Source organism: Papaver somniferum, chromosome 6 (genome assembly GCF_003573695.1).
Source record: "Papaver somniferum cultivar HN1 chromosome 6, ASM357369v1, whole genome shotgun sequence".
NCBI classification, from domain to species: Eukaryota; Viridiplantae; Streptophyta; class Magnoliopsida; order Ranunculales; family Papaveraceae; genus Papaver; species Papaver somniferum.
This window is the reverse complement of record NC_039363.1, coordinates 3,037,110-3,057,315: the sequence shown is the minus strand read 5'-3', so window position 1 is coordinate 3,057,315 and position 20,206 is coordinate 3,037,110. Positions and strand designations below refer to the sequence as shown.

Below are 20,206 nucleotides of genomic sequence, written 5' to 3'. Positions count from 1 at the left end.
TACTTCACCAACTTCTCCATTGTGATATATGGGGTCCTACACCTAGTCAGTTTATTGATGGCTTCAGGTACTATATCCTATTTATTGATGATTACAGTAGCTAGGTACCATTGGATTTACTCTTTAACAAGTAGAACTAATAGTTTAAATGCTTTCAACATTTTAAGAGTACAAATGAAAATCTCCTAAACACCTCTATTATATCTTTTCAATGTGATAGTGCACTTGAACTTGTCAGAGGTCCCTTTAAATCCTTCCTTGACTCATGTGGAATTACTCTTAGGATTTCATGTCCTCACACACAAGATCAAAATGGTCTTGCTGAAAGAAAGCATAAACACATTACCGAGATGGGGAAAACTCTTGCTTTTCAAGCATCTCTACCAAAACATTTCTGGTTTGACTCTTTTTTAGCAGCAACCTTTCTTATCAATAGAACTCCCAGTAAACTTCTTCATTATATTAGGCTCTTTCAAGTTCTTTTTGACACTATACCTTATTATAGTTTACTCAAAGTATTTGGGTGTAGATGTTATCGAAATCTGTCTGACTACAGAGCTGACAAGCTCAGTCTTAAATTTACTCAGTGTGTGTTTATGGGATATAACCATCTTTACAGAGGATACAAATGCTTTGATCCTCTCACTAAAAATACCTTTGTCTCCAGAAATGTTACTTTTGATGAATCAACATTTCCTTTTGCTGTTGAGTCACATGTAGTTCCCTCTCATAAAGACTCTTAACTTGTAACTTTACAAATTGGAAATTGTTTTAGTCCTTAAATGGAAATTTTTTCTCTCCCAGTACCAGTTGATGTACGTACCAATCCTAATGAAATTCTTACTATTAGTCCTCCAACATAAATACAACTTCCAGTCAGAACTATTACTACTAGATCATCTAGAGGAATATCTAAGCCAAAACAGCTTCATCCTGACTTTGTTGCACAAACTGCTCTTACACTGCCCGTTTATCGACAATCTATACTTACTTCAGAGGCAGAGCCAAGGTCAAGAAGATTCTAAACATCACAAATGGGTTGTGTCTATGAAGGTTGAGTATGCTTCTTTAATGGAAAATGGCACATGGATATTGGTACTATTTATGAAAGAAATGAATGTCCTAGGAATCAAGTAGGTCTATAAAATCAAATACAACTCTGATGGCAGTATAGAAAGGTGCAAATCTAGGTTGGTTGCACAAGGGTATAGTCAGAAAGATGGAACTGATTACTCCGAGACTTTCATCCCTGTTGTAAAGACTACAACTATCAAATGCATTTTGACTATTGGTGTCACAAATGGCTGGGATATCAGGCAGTTGGATGTTTCAAATGTTTTTTTTCATGGTTTTCTCAAAGAGGATGTGTATATGGCCCAACCAAAGGGTTTTGTTGATGAGTTCAATCCTGACTATGTCTGTCTTTTGAAAAAATCTCTCTATGGGCTTAAACAAGCTCCTAGAGCTTGGTTTGAGAGATTTAGTATTTTTCTTGAAGGCCATGGATTTCAGAGGTCAGTCAATGATCATTCGTTGTTTTTTTATACTCTGGTGAGTATCAGATGCTTCTTCTTTTATATGTCATACTTACTGGCTCTTCTTCAGCATTGTTGGACTCATTTGTAGTTGTTTTGAGCAAAGAATTCTCTATGAAGGAATTGGTCCCCTTGCACTATTTTCTTGGCATTGAATGTTATAGATCTTCTACTTATATTCTCATTACACAACAAAAATATGCTCTTCAGTTACTACAAAAATATGATATGCTTACATGCAGTTCTACAAGTACCCCTGTAGCTGCAGGACCAAGATTATCTTTATACAATGGTGATCCTCTTGATGATGGTGGGTTCTACAGAAGTCTAGTTGGAGGTTTGCAGTATCTCACTCTCACGAGATCTAATTTGTGTTTTTCAGTTAATTATGTCTCCCAGTTTATGCATGCTCCCACTACTTCTCATCTACAACTAGTAAAAAAGATTTTGAGATATGTCAAGGGTAGTATTAGATTTGGTATTAATCTCTCTGCTGGACGATGTGATATTTTGATTGCATACTCTGACTCTGATTGGGCAGGGTTCCCTGACACTCGCAAGTCTACTAGTGGTTACTGCATATATTTAGGCAATTCTCTTGTTTCTTGGGCCTCTAAAAAGCAACCAACTATTCCTCGCTCCAGTACTGAAGCAGAGTATAATTTCTTAACAGTGACAGTGCTGAACTTCTCTGGATTTCGTATGTACTTAGAGAGTTGTGCATTACTCTGTCTAGACTTGCCACTCTTTACTGTGACAACATTGGCGCCAACAACTTAGCTACAATTCCAGTTTTCCATGCTTGCACTAAGCATGTGGATACAGACTATCACTGCATTCGTGATTTGGTTGAAAGTGGCTTCCTCAAACTTGCTTATGTTCCTTTTCCACATTAGTTGGTGGATGTGTTCACCAAACGACTTGAAATTATTCAGTTTCGTTCTTGTGTTTGCAAGCTGATGCACTTTGTTGAGGCATTAGCTTGAGGGGAGTGTTAGATATTATAAGTATAAACGCAATGTTACTTTCTTTTATATTTATACTTTGTTCTCTAGTGGTTCATTATGTGCTATAAATATCTGAACCCCTAACCCTTGTTTTGTAACCTTGACGGATACAACTAGTGTTGATTCCTACACAGATCAAATAAAAAATAGAATATTAGGCGGGAGTTTTTTATCTAGATGTTTTTATGTGGGAATGGTTCATGATTCAGAGTTCAATTAACTTCTTACGGCTAATATCCTCGTTACTCTTTAGGCCTACACAATTTCTTCCATACCACATAATTGATCTTCTTTTTTGTTTTCTCCTGTAGAGCATCATAAAAAGTCCCTCCTTACTCTTTGGGAATATTGTTTGATGCAATATCTTATGGCCATAAAACTTAAGGACCAAGGTTGTCTCTTAATTTTCAATGGAAGAGGTACAGCAAGGAGTATACCTTTGCATTATAGAGTCCCCCGAATCGGTTTATCGTCCCGAAGAGTGGTTTTTCGATTAAATTTTACTAATCGTACATAATACTACTCAAGAACACCAAAGGCTAACAAGAATTACAGAACAAAAAGCAAAAAATTACGAACTGCATATATACTTCTATCAATATGATAACTTGGAGATCCATCACTGATAGGAATATATATCTTACATATGGTGGTCAAAGAATATGGGTAGCAACATGTTTGGCTTATATGTATTTTCAACATTGAATCGGATAGTCAACCAAGTCAATGCGAAATCAATTACACGATCTCATTGCACAATTTTTTAATACTCGTATCAAAAATTTTGCACGAAAGCAAATGATCATATATTAAATTACTGCAAGTTGGTTAGAGGAGGGAGGTTTTCGTCTCGCTCTAATGCCAAACTTTGCTTCTGCGCCTTCTTCAATTTCATGTTTTCTCTATAGTCACCATACAAGTAAGAGATGAGACCCCAAAATGAGAGGAATAAGGCAATACCCTTTTCCGATTTGAAACTCTCATGGTAGAACACGACAGATAGGATCTCCGTAACCGGTAGAATTACGGCAGTGATAATACCAGCAAGCAAAGAAGTTGAACAGAAGATAACTCCTGCTGTTCCGACGAAGTAAATCTGCCACATAATAGCAATAGCTTCCAGCACTAGGTAATACTTGACCTCCCCGAGCTCGTACTCTTTACTTTCTCTTGGAATTGCCTAATTCAATTGAAATATCAACGTCCAAATTACATAATGCACGACACAAGCAATGTAAAGATCATGTTTCGCAAAGATCACCATTTATCTCTAGATGATCTAAGCAATAAGCACAACAAGGCAACAATTTTCAAAAAGAGAAGGGCACTACTACGACTAATTAAACCAAGTAAAAGTAACAATTCGCAGAATCTATCTGTATCTTTGAAATGGGATTGTTTATCGAAACGCTTTATCAAAAATTATAGTTTAATGAGGCAAAACAAAAAACACCATGTATATCAATCTTAATTACATATTTTTGTTGCGCTTTAACTTTACCGGTACAAACTCAAGGCTCCGATGAACTGAATAATTTAGTAACGAAATTCAGTGGAAGTTGATATATATGTACCTTGAAGTCGTTGTTGGTAATCATCCCAACAACGCAAAAGAGAGAAGCAACCACAGCCGTCACAATCTGCATTTCTATCACTAAACCGTAAGTTAAAGCTTGCTTAGCTTTAATATACATCAACTCCGCCTATGGGAATAGCAATCCGCTGATCACAGAAGCTCCAACCGTGAGAAAGAAACCGAAATAGTAATCCCTGTTCGACTGATTTATGGGTTTATCACCATTCGAATGAAGACCAAGAAGTACAGCTCCAACTGTTAATAACACAACTGCATTTGTCGAATACGGAGTGAATTTCTGTTTCACAAGAACAAACGCAAAACCAGCCGTAAAAGCCAAATGAGTAGACATAATCAATGTAGATGTCGATACCGGGAGAAGCGAAACCCCATGACTGTATAAATAATCGTTCAACCCCAATAGTAAACCGATAAAAGCGCTAAATATGATCAAAGGTAGTGTGATTGTGAAAAATTTGACTCTGCCATTTTCGCCACCACCGCCGCGTTTGAAGATGTAGGAAAGTGAAAGAGGGAGGATTAAAATCGGCCAACCTGCACTTCCTAGCGCACTCGAAAGCCATATTCTTTTACCACCGCGGACGAAGTAGAGACGGAGAAGAAGTGGACCGCCAGTGGCACCAATTGCTAACAAAACGGAATTGAACAACATAATATATTTTCTCTTGATAGAGTCCATCTTGTTGATCAGATTCAACAAACTCTTTTTGGTTCCTTCTGATCTGGGCAACATCATGATGCCAATTGAGCTTCTAATGTGGTGGGGTCTAAGAGCTTTGACCGGATATATTGGTCATTTTAAAAAAACAATTAGGGTAATTCAAGTCCACTTGGTTAAAAGTTCACGTGATTGTTTGTCTTGTCTTTGGTCACAACCGCATGTGTAACGTGGGTGAGTGGACAAGTGGCCAATTTAATAGTTACGGGACAACCACGGAAAACAGTGTCCAGGCGGCTGTGAAAGTGCCATCCAGTCATTGACCTACTACGCTTTCGTAAGACCCCAAAATTGTCTGTCTAAAACTGTTGTCTGTCAGACGATGTCACTGGTAAACTGGTAATAAGGTATTTATTTAAGATGTTCGAATGAGTAGCACACGCAGCACACTCTTAAGAAATTGTTCTTACGATTGTCAACTTATTATTTCAGAAGGCAGACATGTTAAGAGTATCTCCACCGGAAATGTGCTATGCTTTCTACTTGGAAGACATCATATATCCCTCTTGGCAAAACCTCTGAAACAAGAGGATGAAGTGGAACCACATGCCGTTTGAGATGATCTGAATGTATGCGATTGTCAAACTTTGAAAATGAAAAAGGTAATCATACAAAAAAATTCAATGTCTTTGAGGGGATCATACAAACAAAATAAAAGTCTTAAAGGGCATCTTTGCAGTTGGTGCAATGACGCAGCTGCTCAGTATTTATAGTAACTGCAGCAGATATATTCAAAATAAACTAGTAGAATCATAGCCAAAACCTACAACTAAGTTAACCATATTTGAATATGGAAAACGAGAGCACCATGAAAAGAGTGGTACTAAACAACGACAGCAGTCATGAACAACACCATCAACAAGAGAAAGAAACAAAGAAGAAGAAACTAGTGCTGCTGATAGTGAATTGCATACTCTTATCAGTAGGGCAAGTAGGAGGTCCAATGATGCTAAGGCTTTACTACTTACATGGTGGTCAGAGAAAATGGTTGTCAAGCTGGCTGCAAACTTCAGCTTTTCCGATTCTTCTAATTCCTCTCATGGTTTCATGGTTTAAATCCAAATCCAAATTTCATTCACAATCTCAATCAACAAATATTGATCATGTAAACCCAGGGTTTCTTCTCACACGTAAACTCTTCATTTGGAGTGTTATTGTGGGGATTATTACTGGTTTAGATAGTTTTCTGTTTGCTGTTGGTTACAGTTATCTACCTGTTTCAGTAGCATCACTACTACTGGCTACTCAACTTGCTTTTACTGCTGTGTTTGCTTTGGTTCTTGTTAAGCAGAAGTTTACGCCGTATTCCATAAATTCGGTCGTGTTGTTAACTCTTGGTGCTGTTATTTTGGCTTTTCATACTAGTAGTGATAAACCTATTGGTGTTTCAAAGGCTCAATACTTCTTGGGTTTCTTTATGACTCTTGGTGGTGCTGCGCTTCTTGGATTTATGCTGCCTCTAATCGAGTTTGTCTATGCAAATGCTTGCAAAGTTATAACTTACGATTTGGTGATGCAAATGCAGTTTTTAGTTTCTTTGTTCGCTACGGTTTTTAGCACAATTGGCATGATAATCAATAAGGATTTTCAGGTAAAAAAAATTCTTATCTTTCTTCAATGTGCCTCACTGTGAATTATCATATACAATCTGATAATTTCATGAATAAACTTCGTGTGTAACAATTACTTGTTTCTGTTTATGCATTTTTAGGCTATAAGCAGAGAAGCGAACGAGTATGGACTTGGAGAAACAAAGTATTACATGGTGTTAGTATTTACAAGCATTCTGATACAATTATCCATAGTAGGATATCTGGGTGTAATATTTTACGCAACATCTCTATTCACCGGAATTCTTGTTACACTTCTCATTCCAATTCAACAAATTTTCGCAATTATTTTCTTCCATGAGAAATTCAGTGCTGAAAAGGGAATGTCATTAGCTTTGTCTGTATGGGGTTTTGCTTCTTATTTTTATGGCGAATATAGACAAACAAAGAAGAAGAAGAATCTGGATAAGGTACCTATTAGCCACAAAAAAATCCCTAGTGAAGTTTAAGAGGTATTGTTTTGCAAGAAAATTTGAATGTAACTCCTAGCAAAATATAAATAAAATTGCACTTCGGTAGGATATAAGTGTCATGTACAAGTTGTTTTTTTGTCCCTGTAAACAGGGTCTCAGTTCCTCTACATCTCAATTAAATGGATAACATCATCACAGGCTAAAAAGTAAAAAGTGGCATGTAGAAAATGCACAATGATAATGACCAAAATGGAAAGCAGGTTATACATGATAATCCAATAAATAATGACCAAAATAGTTAGCAGGTCTGCACATGATAATCCACTAAATATTTGTTTTGTCCCAGTGTAGGAAACAAAATTCGTGGCCCCGAAAAGGCTTTACTGCTTGTATAGCAGGGCCGGCCCTGATAATGCGCGTCATATAAATTTCAAGTCATGCTAGACTCGTACATAATAGTATACACCTAATAGCCATAGGCTCCTACGTGAACACAATCCTCACTTTTGAGTGGAAAAATATTTGGGATTGAATGTGATTTACCTACGAAATATGAACGGTTCAAAACACAAGTAATTCAAAATACATTGTATCACCACCAATGATCAAGTGGTCGTCAAACGGCACTTTATTTTAATAATATTATCCTTCTAGTTCTTGAATTTCTTGAATTATGTTGGATCACGACACATTCGGTGGATATATGTCTTCTCACTACCTTATTTTCGTAGCCAAACAAACTTAAATGTATGTTATTGTCAAACTTTGAAAATGAAAAAGGTGATGGTACAGACAACTAGAAAGTCTTCAAGGAAAGAAAACTTCTGCAAGCTGAATTTCCAAGTGGTTTCAAAAGTGCATTGAGAATGTTAAGCAATAATTATTGTAATACTGTTATATTAGTTCAGGATTAGGAGCCTAGTTAGTAAGTTCGCGAATGATTCGTGAATCATTCGCGAATTTTTCCATATCACGAATTTTACCGTCTTATTCGCGTACGTTTGTAACTCTGAACCCAAGTCGCGTATTATGTGGCATTCCCGGATTATTTGCGAATCGTTCACGAATTTTACGTATCCCGAATGATACGTTCGCTTAATTCGCCATAAATATTTTAGCTTTTACTTTTCAAAGACTCCACTTTTTGGGCTTTACTGCCTCCCGAGCATACACGACCGAATATTAGACGTGTTGTAATTTTTATGAAACAAAAACGACTGAAGAGATTTGAAGGTGAAGGTGAGAGAGATCTCAAACTCACTAACCAAGCATCTAAACCACCATACGACGTCCTCTTAGATAACTAATGTTGTATATATTATTAATATCATCATATTAAGTTTATTTTTTCGTTAAATAACTCACACATATGCATAAATAATCGTTTCCTTAAACCTTCAAACTAACCATTATTGTATTAAACAAATGAATCCATGTAAATGACCGTATTCATTTTTCAAATTAATCATTATTATATTTATTAAATTTGTTTCCATTTTATATAAATCCATAGTTATCATGGCAGTCAGATAAGTCAGCCTTATTTCTCTGGAACGCTCGTAACGTGTTTGGAAAATTTTCTAGAGAGATTTCCCTACCGTGGTCCGTGTTAGTGAACTAGTTAAATTAAATAATGATTGTTTAAACAATTATTCACAAAGACACGTATTTATTTACAAAAGTTGGCGGGGGGGCGAGAAACAAGTTGTGCTCCAACACACCTTGTGAACGGTCCACCAGTCATCCGTTAAGTCAACTGCTTGATTGGTCTATGACCTTATAAATACAAATTATTTGTTATATATAGATACTGAATTTTCAGAGCCGAACTCACATTTATAAATCGAATTATACACGTACGTATGCCGTTCCGAATTACTGACGAATCACGTCTCGTTGACCGAATTTTAGACCGAATCTGAATTTTACAAAACCGTATAATACTCGTACGTTTACCGTTCCGTACGTTTGACGAATCCCGAATTGCTAACTAGGATTAGGAGATGCTTGTTCAAAAGTTATCACTAAAAAAAGTGGCATATTAGTTAGTCTTGAAATCTTGACAATGAAGATAAGTGGTATATTAGTTAGTCTTGAAATCTTGACAATGAAGATGTTATGGCATCTAATTCTGAAGAAAAAAGGAGTAGATTTATTTTCTATTTTTGAGTGGTGATAGTTGTAGTCGCAGGAAATCCTACAACCACGTTCGTATAAGAAATTAGATTATATTCTAAAAAATCATGGTGGAAATCATCCATTTATTTATTAGAATTTGATACAAGATTATACAAAGACTTAACTTGCTCTCCAAATAAATTTTCTCTCTCCTAATTTCTTGTCTAACACACACTAAAAAATCTCTTCATTACATGGTTACTCTCCCCTTTATATAGGTCTTTACATAATGGATGACAACTAACAGATCCCCTATTTTCGGAATCAGTGTGTGTTACTATCGCTCATATACAATCTCTCAACTTCGCACACTTTATATTTCACATAGATCTTCACACTTTACTCGTGACTATGCTGACATCATTAAGTACGTCATCTCAATTTATCCATGAGTGATGGTCCTCGCTTATACTAGATGACCTTTACTTCACATACATGATGAATGTGCGATATTTCACTCCTACATTTTTCCTCTTCTCATGTCGTTCTCCTTATAGAGTGAGCGATATGAGAAATCTCCATTCTATAATATCGCACACGTTCATCTTTTCATATTCTGTTTTGCCGACACACTTACAGAATTTGAGTTTTCTTAACTTACGCGTGTCTTTTTGACCACTCATTATCTGACACGTCCTTATAACCTCCTATTTCTAGCCATTCATTCTTCACACTAATGAGATAAAATCTTGGAAAACAAGAGTGAATTTTTCTTATATATCTTCCTTCTTCTTCTTTCGTCTTTTTACCTTCTTCTTTCTTTTCCTCTGCTACTGCACCTTGACTGTGATTTCATTGGTCTGATCATAATCTTATTAATTCGATCTTACCATTCTTGATCAAAATTAAAAAAAAAATTTTTACTTATATATCCATCATTCCCATTCTTATAATGGCTCCAACTGGTAAAAAGATGGAAACAGAGATCACTAAATTGAAGGAAGAATTTGACGCAAGAGTCTATTCACTTTCTCTTCCTTCCGAATATGATTATTCATACAAACTCAATTTTAAGTTGATTAATTCCGAACAATGGACTAATCAGAAGATCATCGTTTCGTTAGGACAACCTATGAATAATCTTCATATCCCATTGTATAATCCAGAAATCCCCTTATTCTATGAAATTCTATCTGATGATCAATTCTCAAGGGGTATATTTCAATTGAGCGTTGATGCTATTAGAATAGCTTTGGAATATTCTCGTCGTGCAGCATGATTAGGAACTTCTTATTCCTATGAAGTGCGAAATGAATCATACCGTGATAAATCCATCGACCCTGCTGAGTATACTCTTGATAACTTCTTCAAACACTATTACGTTGCAATCATGAAAAAAGAATCAACTAAATGGGCCATTCGCTTAAGAAGGAAAGATGGTATTTCTGAAGACAAGAAGATTATGCGAGGTGTTGATTGGAACGAAAAATCCAATAGAACTGCTCACAGGTCTAATGATTCGTGCTAGCTTAATTTTCCTGTTATTTTAGAGGGTCCATAAGTGTCTGGAAAAGCTGCTGATGGTTACGATCTTCCACTTCCTGAGAAATTTTCTGCTTACCAACCTTGAAATTTTCTTTGTCCTAAATTAGAATAAGAAAATGGTATGAGATCTTCGCAGAAATGCTCTAAATTTAGCATAACTTTATTTTCTTTATTTCTTATTTTCTCATTCCTTCAATTCCAGGTTTTCAAGCCAAAGAATATAGCTAAGAGAGCCAAGACATCACATGATGTGTTATCCTCCCAAGATAATGAAGTAAAAAACATTCTTTATCTAATTTTAACAATATTGTTTCCTCTGATTCTTATCTTAATTATTCGCGCAGGTTGAAACTTCGGGTGTTAAGACTACAGTAACAATCAAGAAGCAACCCAAGAAACCCGTGTCTAAGTCTGTATCCAAAACTTCTTCCTCGGACATTTCCAAGAAGCATAAAGAATTCTACCCTTCTTCAAGTCCTGAATCCACTGATGACGATATTCTTGCTTCTGAAAATCCATCAATCTCCTCTTCAATGAAAGAATTATCCAACCTTTTCTCCGATCCAATATCAGCTATTAATAATGATGAAGTACATCGCACTTTTGGGATGATCTCAAAAGTTTGTGATGCTCCCATTTTGGATGATCCATCTCTTCGCGAAGATGCTTCTTCAACAAATCCCAGTTTCCAATATGTAATTGGCTCCTCGGTAATATTCATATCTTTGCACTTTCTTTAATATTATTTCTATTCTTTCTTATCATTACATAATGCTTTCTTTATATTTTCGCATGTAGCTCGTTTGTCTTATGCAGTTTCCTCAGATTACCATAGGAAACTTCTCAAGATGGAGAAAGAAACTACCAAACTTAAATCTGAGAATTTTACCAACCCCGAATTAATCCGCAAGACCCGAGAAAGGAATGATGAACTTATTGGTACGTAATCTTAAATATTCTCATTTTCCTTGCTTTATGTGGTAATTCGCACTTCTTACTCTTCTACATTCGCAAGGATTTATAACCTTTCTGATGAGGCATCTAACCTTCCTGATGAGGAAATTCTCTTAGAACACCTTAATTCTTCTTTAAACAATTATCCTACCAACGAATTTAAGAATCATAATCTGGAGGAATAAGACTGAAGTATATTGCTCTTAGAATGGATCATATACCCCTTTTGACTACACTCAATAACTTTAAACGTCGTCTTCATGAGAATAAAGAGACAATTCAGGTTTTGGAAACAAAGAAGAACAAACTCATTAGTGAAAAACATGATGTTGTTCTCAAGGGTGCGAAAGCTCTAGAAAAGTTTCAAGAAATTTTCCTTAAGGCTCAAGTTGAACAAGATTTATCTTTGAGCGAAAAGAACGCACTCGTTGAGGAAAGCAATTTAATTCGTTCTAAACTTCTCATAGAAAGTGAAGATGAATTTAGTTGGACTACTAGAGTTCTGAATGATGCTAGGAATGGTTTAGCCGTAAACGCGAGCCTTGAATCTGAGCATTCTTCACTGGTTAAAGACATTATTTCCAATCCTGAAGGTCATTTATTGCTCTTTCATACTTGTCATTTCTTGAGAATAATATCTTTTTTAACTCTAATATGCTATTTATATTTCGCAGAGAAAAAGACGAACCATCTTGAGAAAATTGAAGAATTAAAGACACAATTAGCTGCTGAAAAGAAGAATCATCTTGAGAGAGTCGAAAAGCTACCAACAGAATTATCTTCGCGCAACTCCAAATATCAGAAGTTAAAGAAGAATTATATCCTCACTGTTTCAAATAATAGCAAGGATGCCACCCGTGCCCGTGATGCAGCAGTTAAGAAAGTCTGTGTTGATAATGGCATTCCTCTCTCAAAGTATACATTCGAAGATGTTCTTCCCAACGAAGATGTTCCAGGCATTTATGATAGTGAAGAAGAGTATGAAGAATATTAAGAAGAAGTAGACGGTTCTGAGGCTGAGTGAAATGATGGAGCTGGTTTTGATGTCGAGCGAAATGATGAAGATAGTTTAGGCAAAAATTAATCCTTTTTTGCTTGTTGTAAATCCTTGTATATCTTCATTCCTTTTTAAATTTCTTCTCCAATGTGCACTTTTTTGAGTATTCATTAATGCTTCTTTAATATAAGCTCCCTTTTGTTTACATTTTATTTGTGAATAGCAGAGTGTCATTATTTTTTGCATGTGCATAAGTCTGTCATATGGGGAAAGTAACATTATTTTTATGCTTACATTCCCATTCTTTCCTATGTTAATTGGTACATAATGATAGGCTGATGAACATGGTATCCCTCTCTGCCTCAGTTATGTTTTGTATCGTGCGAACATCTTCGCAACATACTTGTTTTTCTATCTATTCATGCAAACAAAAGTTAATTTATATTCTATTTTTCTCATGAGGTCTTATTTTTCCTTCCTAATTAAAGGTCTTATTTTTCCCAAAATTTATTTGCTCTTGTGCGACGAAATCGCAGGAAGTTTTTACACTGTAATGTATCGACCCATTGTTCTCGTCTTATCTTTTTCTTGTATTATTAACTCTTCAGGTTTTTTATTACGTAAATATGACAAGACTTAATAATCCCATGATTAAAAATCCTCATGACATTTACGTATTTTGACACAATTCAGCTCCATAATGGAGGGTGTCGTCCTTATATTCCCCCTGGTTTCCCCTTCAAGGAAGCTTACCTCTACCGGGTTAAGGTTGGCTGCTCCCATCCGGTAATAAAACAACCAGTTGATTTGGCAACCTCTTATCCCTCCACCAATATGGTTTATGGTTACAAGACCGCACCCTAAGTGGGTTTTCTTCAGACCGAGTGCATCATGGTCAGGACTTGTCAAGAGTGCCAAGGTACGCTCCAGACCCCCTGGGCACTCTTGACTCAACCGTGTACCTCGGCTCCCTGATCGAGTTTCTGCACTCCTTAGAAAAGATCTTATTACCTTAATCTAGTGATTTAGGTGTCTCCTGGATGGGCTTTTTCGTTTTTTTCTCACCCCAAATCTCCATGAATCAAGTTCCATGGTCGATGTAACTTTCACTTGAGTCATGTTCACCAATTTTTCCCCAACTATGACGTGCGATAGATCTTATTTTTTTCTCTTGCATGTATGCGAACTAGGTTGCACACCATATTCGGATGCCTAGCCTCCCTAGTTAGAGTTTTTTATTTTTGTTGCCTTCTATTAAGGTCTTAGTTTAAGGTCTTACATTTTCCTTTTCTTGACATGATGTCATCATAAGAAAATGAATTTTTTTCACCTTACACTTACTCTTGAGTTATACAACTCTATTACATAGAATTCTTATTAATTTCTCACTTATGAAGAAAAATAACTTCGCTTCTCATACTACTTGCTTGCGTCTTTCATCTTTTGTATCTCCTTAAGTTCGCAGATACTTCTCAGAACATTATTTCGCATAATCTCTTTAGTCTCCTGGGTGTGATACACCTCGCATGATTTACTTTTTTCTTGAAGAATCGACTTCTGCCTTCGGATCCACTCTTTTTCCTTAGATGTAATATTTCTAGCTCGCTTATTGTGATTATTCGCAGAAGATTCGTCTTCAGCATCATGCTTAGTTGTTTTTCCAATTTTAGACACTACATCCACCATTAGTCTTTCACCTCTTTGGTCTGCTCCCTCCAGTTCCTTCGCTTGCATCTCTCTCTTTGCACTTGTCAATATAAATTTCCTGAAAACTTTTTCCTTCATTCAGATCTCCTCTTATTATTCCAAAACCTTGAGGTAAAGGAAACTTTATACATTGGTGGAATGTCGAAGCTACACTCAAAATACTATGCATCCATGGTCTTCCAATCAGAGCATTAAAAGGTGACTCAACATCAACAACACAGAATACAATTCTGTTGGAAGGCTATGTAGAGGAATTCGCATTGTCACTTCCCCTTTTGGCATATTCACTGTTCTATTGAAGCCATAAATTTTATAAGTTGAAGGAATTAATTTGTGATCTCTTCCACCCATAGTCTTGTATGTATGATAAAATAGGATATCAACATAAGTTCCAGGATCTATGAGTATTCTATTTATATCCCAAGTATTCTCTTCATCTTCTTCATCATCCTCTACTTTTGCTTTCGGATTAATCCTTAACCTCACTACTAGTGAACATTCGTGTGGTTCTCCTCCTCTTGGTGTTTCTTCCACACTGAACGAAATGGTCTGTTTTTTCCAATCCTTTAATGGTGATACCTTCGCAAGTTTGAAGATTTCTCTTCCATCATTGTATCTCGCATACAACCGACTTAAGATGTTGTCGTGAAAGTCTTCTATATTTTTGAATGAATGTATAATCGAATTACAGTACAGGTTCTTCGCCTTCGCACCTACTTCGATTACATATGTATTCTTTACTTTTTCCGAACCAAATGTATTTCCTCCTGGTGGTGGTGGTAAATTCTGTGGCTGCTGTAATAAGAAGTGGTCCAACTTTCCATGCTCAATCATTGGCAGTATGATTTTCCTCACATTTCTATAATTACTTGTTGTGTGACCATGAAAGCGATGATATACACAGAATTATTTTCTCCTTATCCCCGGTGTTGGCTCATCTCCTACATTATGTGTCTCAGGAATTTCTTTCATTAATATAACAGCTTCCCAAATTTTGTCTACTGCAGTATTCAACTGTGGTGATTTTATTTGTTCCCAGATTATTTTTACATTTCCTTGTCTTCTATTGTAATAGGGTTGTTGTCCTCTATAACCTTCTGGTGGATTGTCCATTCTTTAAATCTTATTATTTCCTCCGCGATTTTGAATTTGTCTTTCTTTATATTATTTTTCGAATTCTTCTTGATCTGCACTGCCCATGGCTACCAGCTTTTGTTCCACCTCTGTAATTTTATTTCCTTGACTTCCCTGAGATGTGCTCGCAACAACATTTTCATCCTTGGGAGTAAACTTGCATTCCCATTCTTCGCATTAGGTATCGCAACTTGGTAAGACTCCATATCTCTCTGCTTATCCTCAAGCGCTATATACTCCCCTTGAAATTCGCTCATGTTCTGACATTGTTATGGTGTCTTTTATCCTGAAGATCTGTGTATATAATAAATCCGTAGGAAAAAGAGCGTTGAAAAAGGCTAATATGAGATTTCGTTCATCTACTCGTCTTGCCATTTCACTACACATGGTTCTCCAACGCGTGGTTAGATGACGCAAACTCTCATTGATCCTTCTGCGAAGACCAAATGTCGTCTCAATCCCTGGTCTTGACATATTGTTGCTGATATATTGTCCCAAAAAGACGTTATTTGGATGATGGAATGATCTAATGGTCCCTACTGGCAACCCTTCAAACCATTGCAGAGCCTCCCCTGTCAAGCTCGCAGGAAAACATTTACACAACACTGCAACATTCTTTTCCCATTGCAATAGAGATCGACTGTAAGCTTTTATGTGTTGTACTGCATGCATGTGCTTCCATCAAATATACTAGTGAATAATGGTAAATTTCACTTAGGCGGTATTATTTCAATTTGAATTTATCTTTCAAAAGGTGTTTTTCCAGCTTCCTCTACTGCTTCCTGTAACTGTCTCTTTTCACCATTTCTTCGCGCAGTCATCATTTCTCTTAATTCTGTCATTTCTTTAAGAATTTCTTCATTCGTAGTTTGATCTAAGTCCTGTCGCATAGGTCTTTTTAATCTCGCTTGCCTCAATCTATTCTCATGATTATTCTGATGCATGGCTTCTTGTATCTCTCTTTCTTCAGCTTCTTCTCTTCTTCTCCTACGACTTTCTCTCTCATCTCTCACACGTTCACGAATGACATTATTTCTTTCACCCTCTTCTTCCCGTGCATATTGATATCTCAATATTTCTCTACCATGCAATAGAATTCTCCCTTGTTCTGGATCCTTTTCTTCATCATTATCTGACTCATGGTGCGTGCGATGACGTTCGCCTGCATTTTGACGTCTGTTGTTCCTTTGAACTTCTTGTAGACGATGTTGTTCGTGAAGTTTCTCGTATCGGTCATATTCTATGCGTCACTCATCGCGTTGATCTTGTAGATTATCATCTACTTGTAAGTTCTCATCAATATTACCTAAAGTTTGCTCTCTCCTAGCATCTCTTTGATTAGATTGACTTTGTGTTGATGAACTTCTGCTTTTCCTTGACCTTGATCGTGTAGGCTTCTTGAATATGAGATTCTGTTCTCTTAAATCATCATTCTGACGTATCAAGTTCGCACGTTCTTTATCCTCTCTTCGTCGTTCTGAAATCAATCTTTGTATAAGTTCTTCAATTGTCATATTCTATTTGTTTCCTTCAATCCTTCCTGCATATCCAATTCTTTGTACCTCTTCTTCAGTAGAATTCGTATGTGCAGTATGAATACTCAATATACCGTAATCAATATCATTGTTCTGCTCTTGTGCACGCTGAGGTCCAATTGGAACTTCATTTCTTTGATTTTCTCTTTCTCCTACATGTGGTTTTTCAGGAATTGCACCTCTTCTTCTTTCAGCAATTCTTTTAATCCTTCTGGCTGTCGCCGCTTGTTTAACAGTAGATCCTATTCTTACCATTATATTACCACTTTCTTGTATTAACAAAGGAAAAGCTACTTTTAAAAGAATTGAAGGGCTCTGATGATGAAATCTCAAATGCTTAAAGAAAAATGCTAGATCTAAAATTCTGGAAACTTGATTTCTAAACGAATTCACCAACAGGGTATATCACTCATCCCTGTTTCTAGCGCCAAAATGTAGTTGCAGGAAATCCTACAACTACATCCATACAAGAATTTAGATTATATTCTAAGAAATCATGGTGGTAATCATTCATTTATTCATTAGAATTTGATACAAGATTATACAAAGACTTAACTTGCTCTCCAAATAAACTTTCTCTCTCCTAATTTCTTGTGTAACACACACTAAAAGATCTCTTCATTACATGGTTACTCTCCCCTTTATATAGGTATTTACATAGTGGATAACAGCTAACAGATCCCCTATTTTTGGAATCACTGTGCGTTATTATCCTCATATACATTCGCTCAACTTCACACACTTTATACTTCACACTTTACTCGTGACTATGCTGATATCATTAAATATGTCATCTCAATTTAGCCATGAGCGATGGTCCTCGCTTATATTAGATGACCTTTACTTCGCATACATAATGAATGTGCGATATTTCACTCCTACAATACTTAACCAGTTGAATTAGTCAGGCATCTAGAAAACATAGCACTGCTGCGTTAAAATAATCAGGAGCATAATATAATAATATTTTAGTAATGATGCTGATTATCCATGGATACTACCTACAGATTTCAACTCAATAAATTTGAAAGCAGCCCATGTTGAATGATTTTTATCAAGACCTTCAACATCTATAAGCTTGGAGTACAGGTATTCCACTCCTATAACCATAACTCTTAACAGGGTGGATGAACACATACCCGCTACTGTTCAATTGCATCTTGTTTTGCAATTGGCTACACCAGTGGTCCACTAATACTCCGCCTCTACTTCATTCACGGTGGTAAGCGAATATGGTTTTCGAGTTGTCTAGTGACAGCAGGATGGCCAATCTTAATTCTTCCCCTAAGGCTTTCTAAATTTCTCCTCAAACGCAGCCGTATTAATAATGGCCAAGATGAAAAACCAGAAAAACTCTTCACGATCACAAAACCTCTCTTCATAGCTAGTGCTTTCATAGGCCTCTTTATTGGCTTATCAGATTATGTATATGCTTATAGGGTTTTACTTTTACCGGTATCGACATCTTCCCTAATTATGGCAACGCATTTGTCCGTTACTGCTGGATTCGCCTTTATTGTTAAGCAGAAGTTTTTTTTTTTGCTCGATAAAGAAAAGATATATTGAGAAGATTAGCATCCAAAACAACAGCTAACCACCAAACAAAAAACAAGGATACAAAGCTAGAAGACTAGCAGGAAGGACAAACACAAACACAGAAAAACACGGATCAGGGAGTCTAAAGAACAACTCCCTCCAATTTACAATCACGTCAGTAGTTGAAATACCTGACATACAAGGGGTATAACTTGCCCATTGACAGACTTTTAACTTAATGTCATTAATGATGTCCTCAACCTTTCTTTCCTTAGAGTTGAAAGTACGGTTATTACGTTCCTGCCAAGTGACCCAAAAGATAGCAGCATATAAGAGAATCCACACCTCCCTACCACGAAGAAATAAACAAGTTGTTGACCAATTCTTAGTAATGTCCAAGGTGGTGCCGGTTAGAGTGACCAATTCTTATTGTTAAGCAGAAGTTCACTTGGTATTCGGTGACTGCCGTTGTGTTGTTGTCTGTAGGAGCAGTACTTCTTGGTCTCCACTCGAATGGCGATAGACCCGTAAATGAGTCTAACAAAGATTACTACTTGGGTTTCTTTATCACGATTGTAGCCTCTGTGATGACTGGATTACTGCTGCCCTTGGTGGAGTTACTGTACAAGAAATCAAAACAAACCATAACTTTCAGTTTAGTGATAGAATTACAGATTGTTATTGCTATTTTTGCTACTCTTTTCTGCACCATTGGGATGCTTGCAGCCAATGACTTTCAGGTATCAAATCTTCTGAATTCTCTAACCGGATTTTTGGCTTTGCAACCATATATTGATGTTTGGATGTCGATACTACTGATACTAAATTTGTAACCTATGTATCAGGTAATTCAAAGAGAAGCAGAAGCGTACGAGCTACGGAAGATTAAATATTACGTGGTGCTCGTAGCCAGTGCAATCATTTGGCAGGTGTCCTTTGTGGGTACAGTTGGAGTTATCTTCTGTTCTACGTCTTTGCTTGCTGGTGTCTTTTTACCTGCTTGCTGGTGTCTTTTTAGCCAGTGCAATCATTTGGTAGGTGTCCTTTGTGGGTACAGTTGGAGTTATCTTCTGTTCTACGTCTTTGCTTACTGCTGTCTTTTTACCTGCTACCGAGATCCTAGCTGTTATATTCTTCCACGAGAGTTTCAAAGCTGAGAAAGGCATCGCGTTGTTTCCTCTCGCTCTGGGGTTTCATCTCTTACTTCTACACGGAATTCAAAGAAAGAAGCATGGCAAAGAAGTACAAGTCACAGTTAGAGCAAGCCTCTTCCTCCTCTCCGCCAAATGAACTTGCAGCAATTTCACCGTAGTACTATGCTCTGGCGCCAGGGATTCAATTAAGATATTAATGTGCTCAATTCATGCCGAAGTTGTAAGTTGTAAAACTTATAAAAAAACAGTGTAAAAATCCAAAGCATTATATGCTCGAAGCAATCCAAAGTTGCCACTAAAATCACCCTTTTGTACAATTTATTTTGACCAAGTCATGATAAATTAATCGTGACCATGCTGTCCCTAGTTAATCTAATGGCCAAAGGAATTCTTGTTTGGCAAGAACTCTAAAAAACACACCTATATACTTGTTGAATTGATCACAAACCACCACGCTAGGTATCAAATAGTTATCTACAGAATACAAAACAGTATCCCATTTGGAATCCAATTTTGTGCAATTCTACTATAAATAACTCAAGTTTTTTTTTTCCTTTCTATTTTAGGCCAAATTATCAGAGTTAAAAAAAGAAATCTGTTTTCGGATCAATGGAATAGGCATGAGTACTTCCGCTCGTTCCAATAA

At 36.5% G+C, this 20,206-nt stretch overlaps 3 protein-coding genes and 1 pseudogene across 3 annotated transcripts; 2 read left to right on the top strand and 2 right to left on the bottom strand.

Moving 5' to 3' along the window:
* Positions 1–3,137: 3,137 nt before the first annotated feature.
* On the bottom strand, positions 3,138–4,258 carry LOC113285341 (purine permease 3-like). Its single transcript, XM_026534247.1, has 2 exons — positions 4,117–4,258; positions 3,138–3,722 (listed from the first exon to the last, which is right to left on the bottom strand). Exons 1-2 carry the CDS (start codon positions 4,234–4,236, stop codon positions 3,357–3,359), a joined length of 486 nt encoding a protein of 161 aa, XP_026390032.1. The 5' UTR covers positions 4,237–4,258; the 3' UTR covers positions 3,138–3,356.
* LOC113290324 (purine permease 1-like) lies at positions 4,246–4,818 on the bottom strand. Its single transcript, XM_026539935.1, has one exon. It carries the CDS (start codon positions 4,816–4,818, stop codon positions 4,246–4,248), a length of 573 nt encoding a protein of 190 aa, XP_026395720.1.
* Positions 4,819–5,213: 395 nt separating this feature from the next.
* Positions 5,214–6,990, top strand: LOC113286690 (purine permease 3-like). Its single transcript, XM_026535288.1, has 2 exons — positions 5,214–6,448; positions 6,569–6,990. Exons 1-2 carry the CDS (start codon positions 5,648–5,650, stop codon positions 6,914–6,916), a joined length of 1,149 nt encoding a protein of 382 aa, XP_026391073.1. The 5' UTR covers positions 5,214–5,647; the 3' UTR covers positions 6,917–6,990.
* A 10,667-nt stretch (positions 6,991–17,657) lies between these two features.
* On the top strand, positions 17,658–19,718 carry LOC113290323 (annotated as a pseudogene).
* Positions 19,719–20,206: the final 488 nt, after the last annotated feature.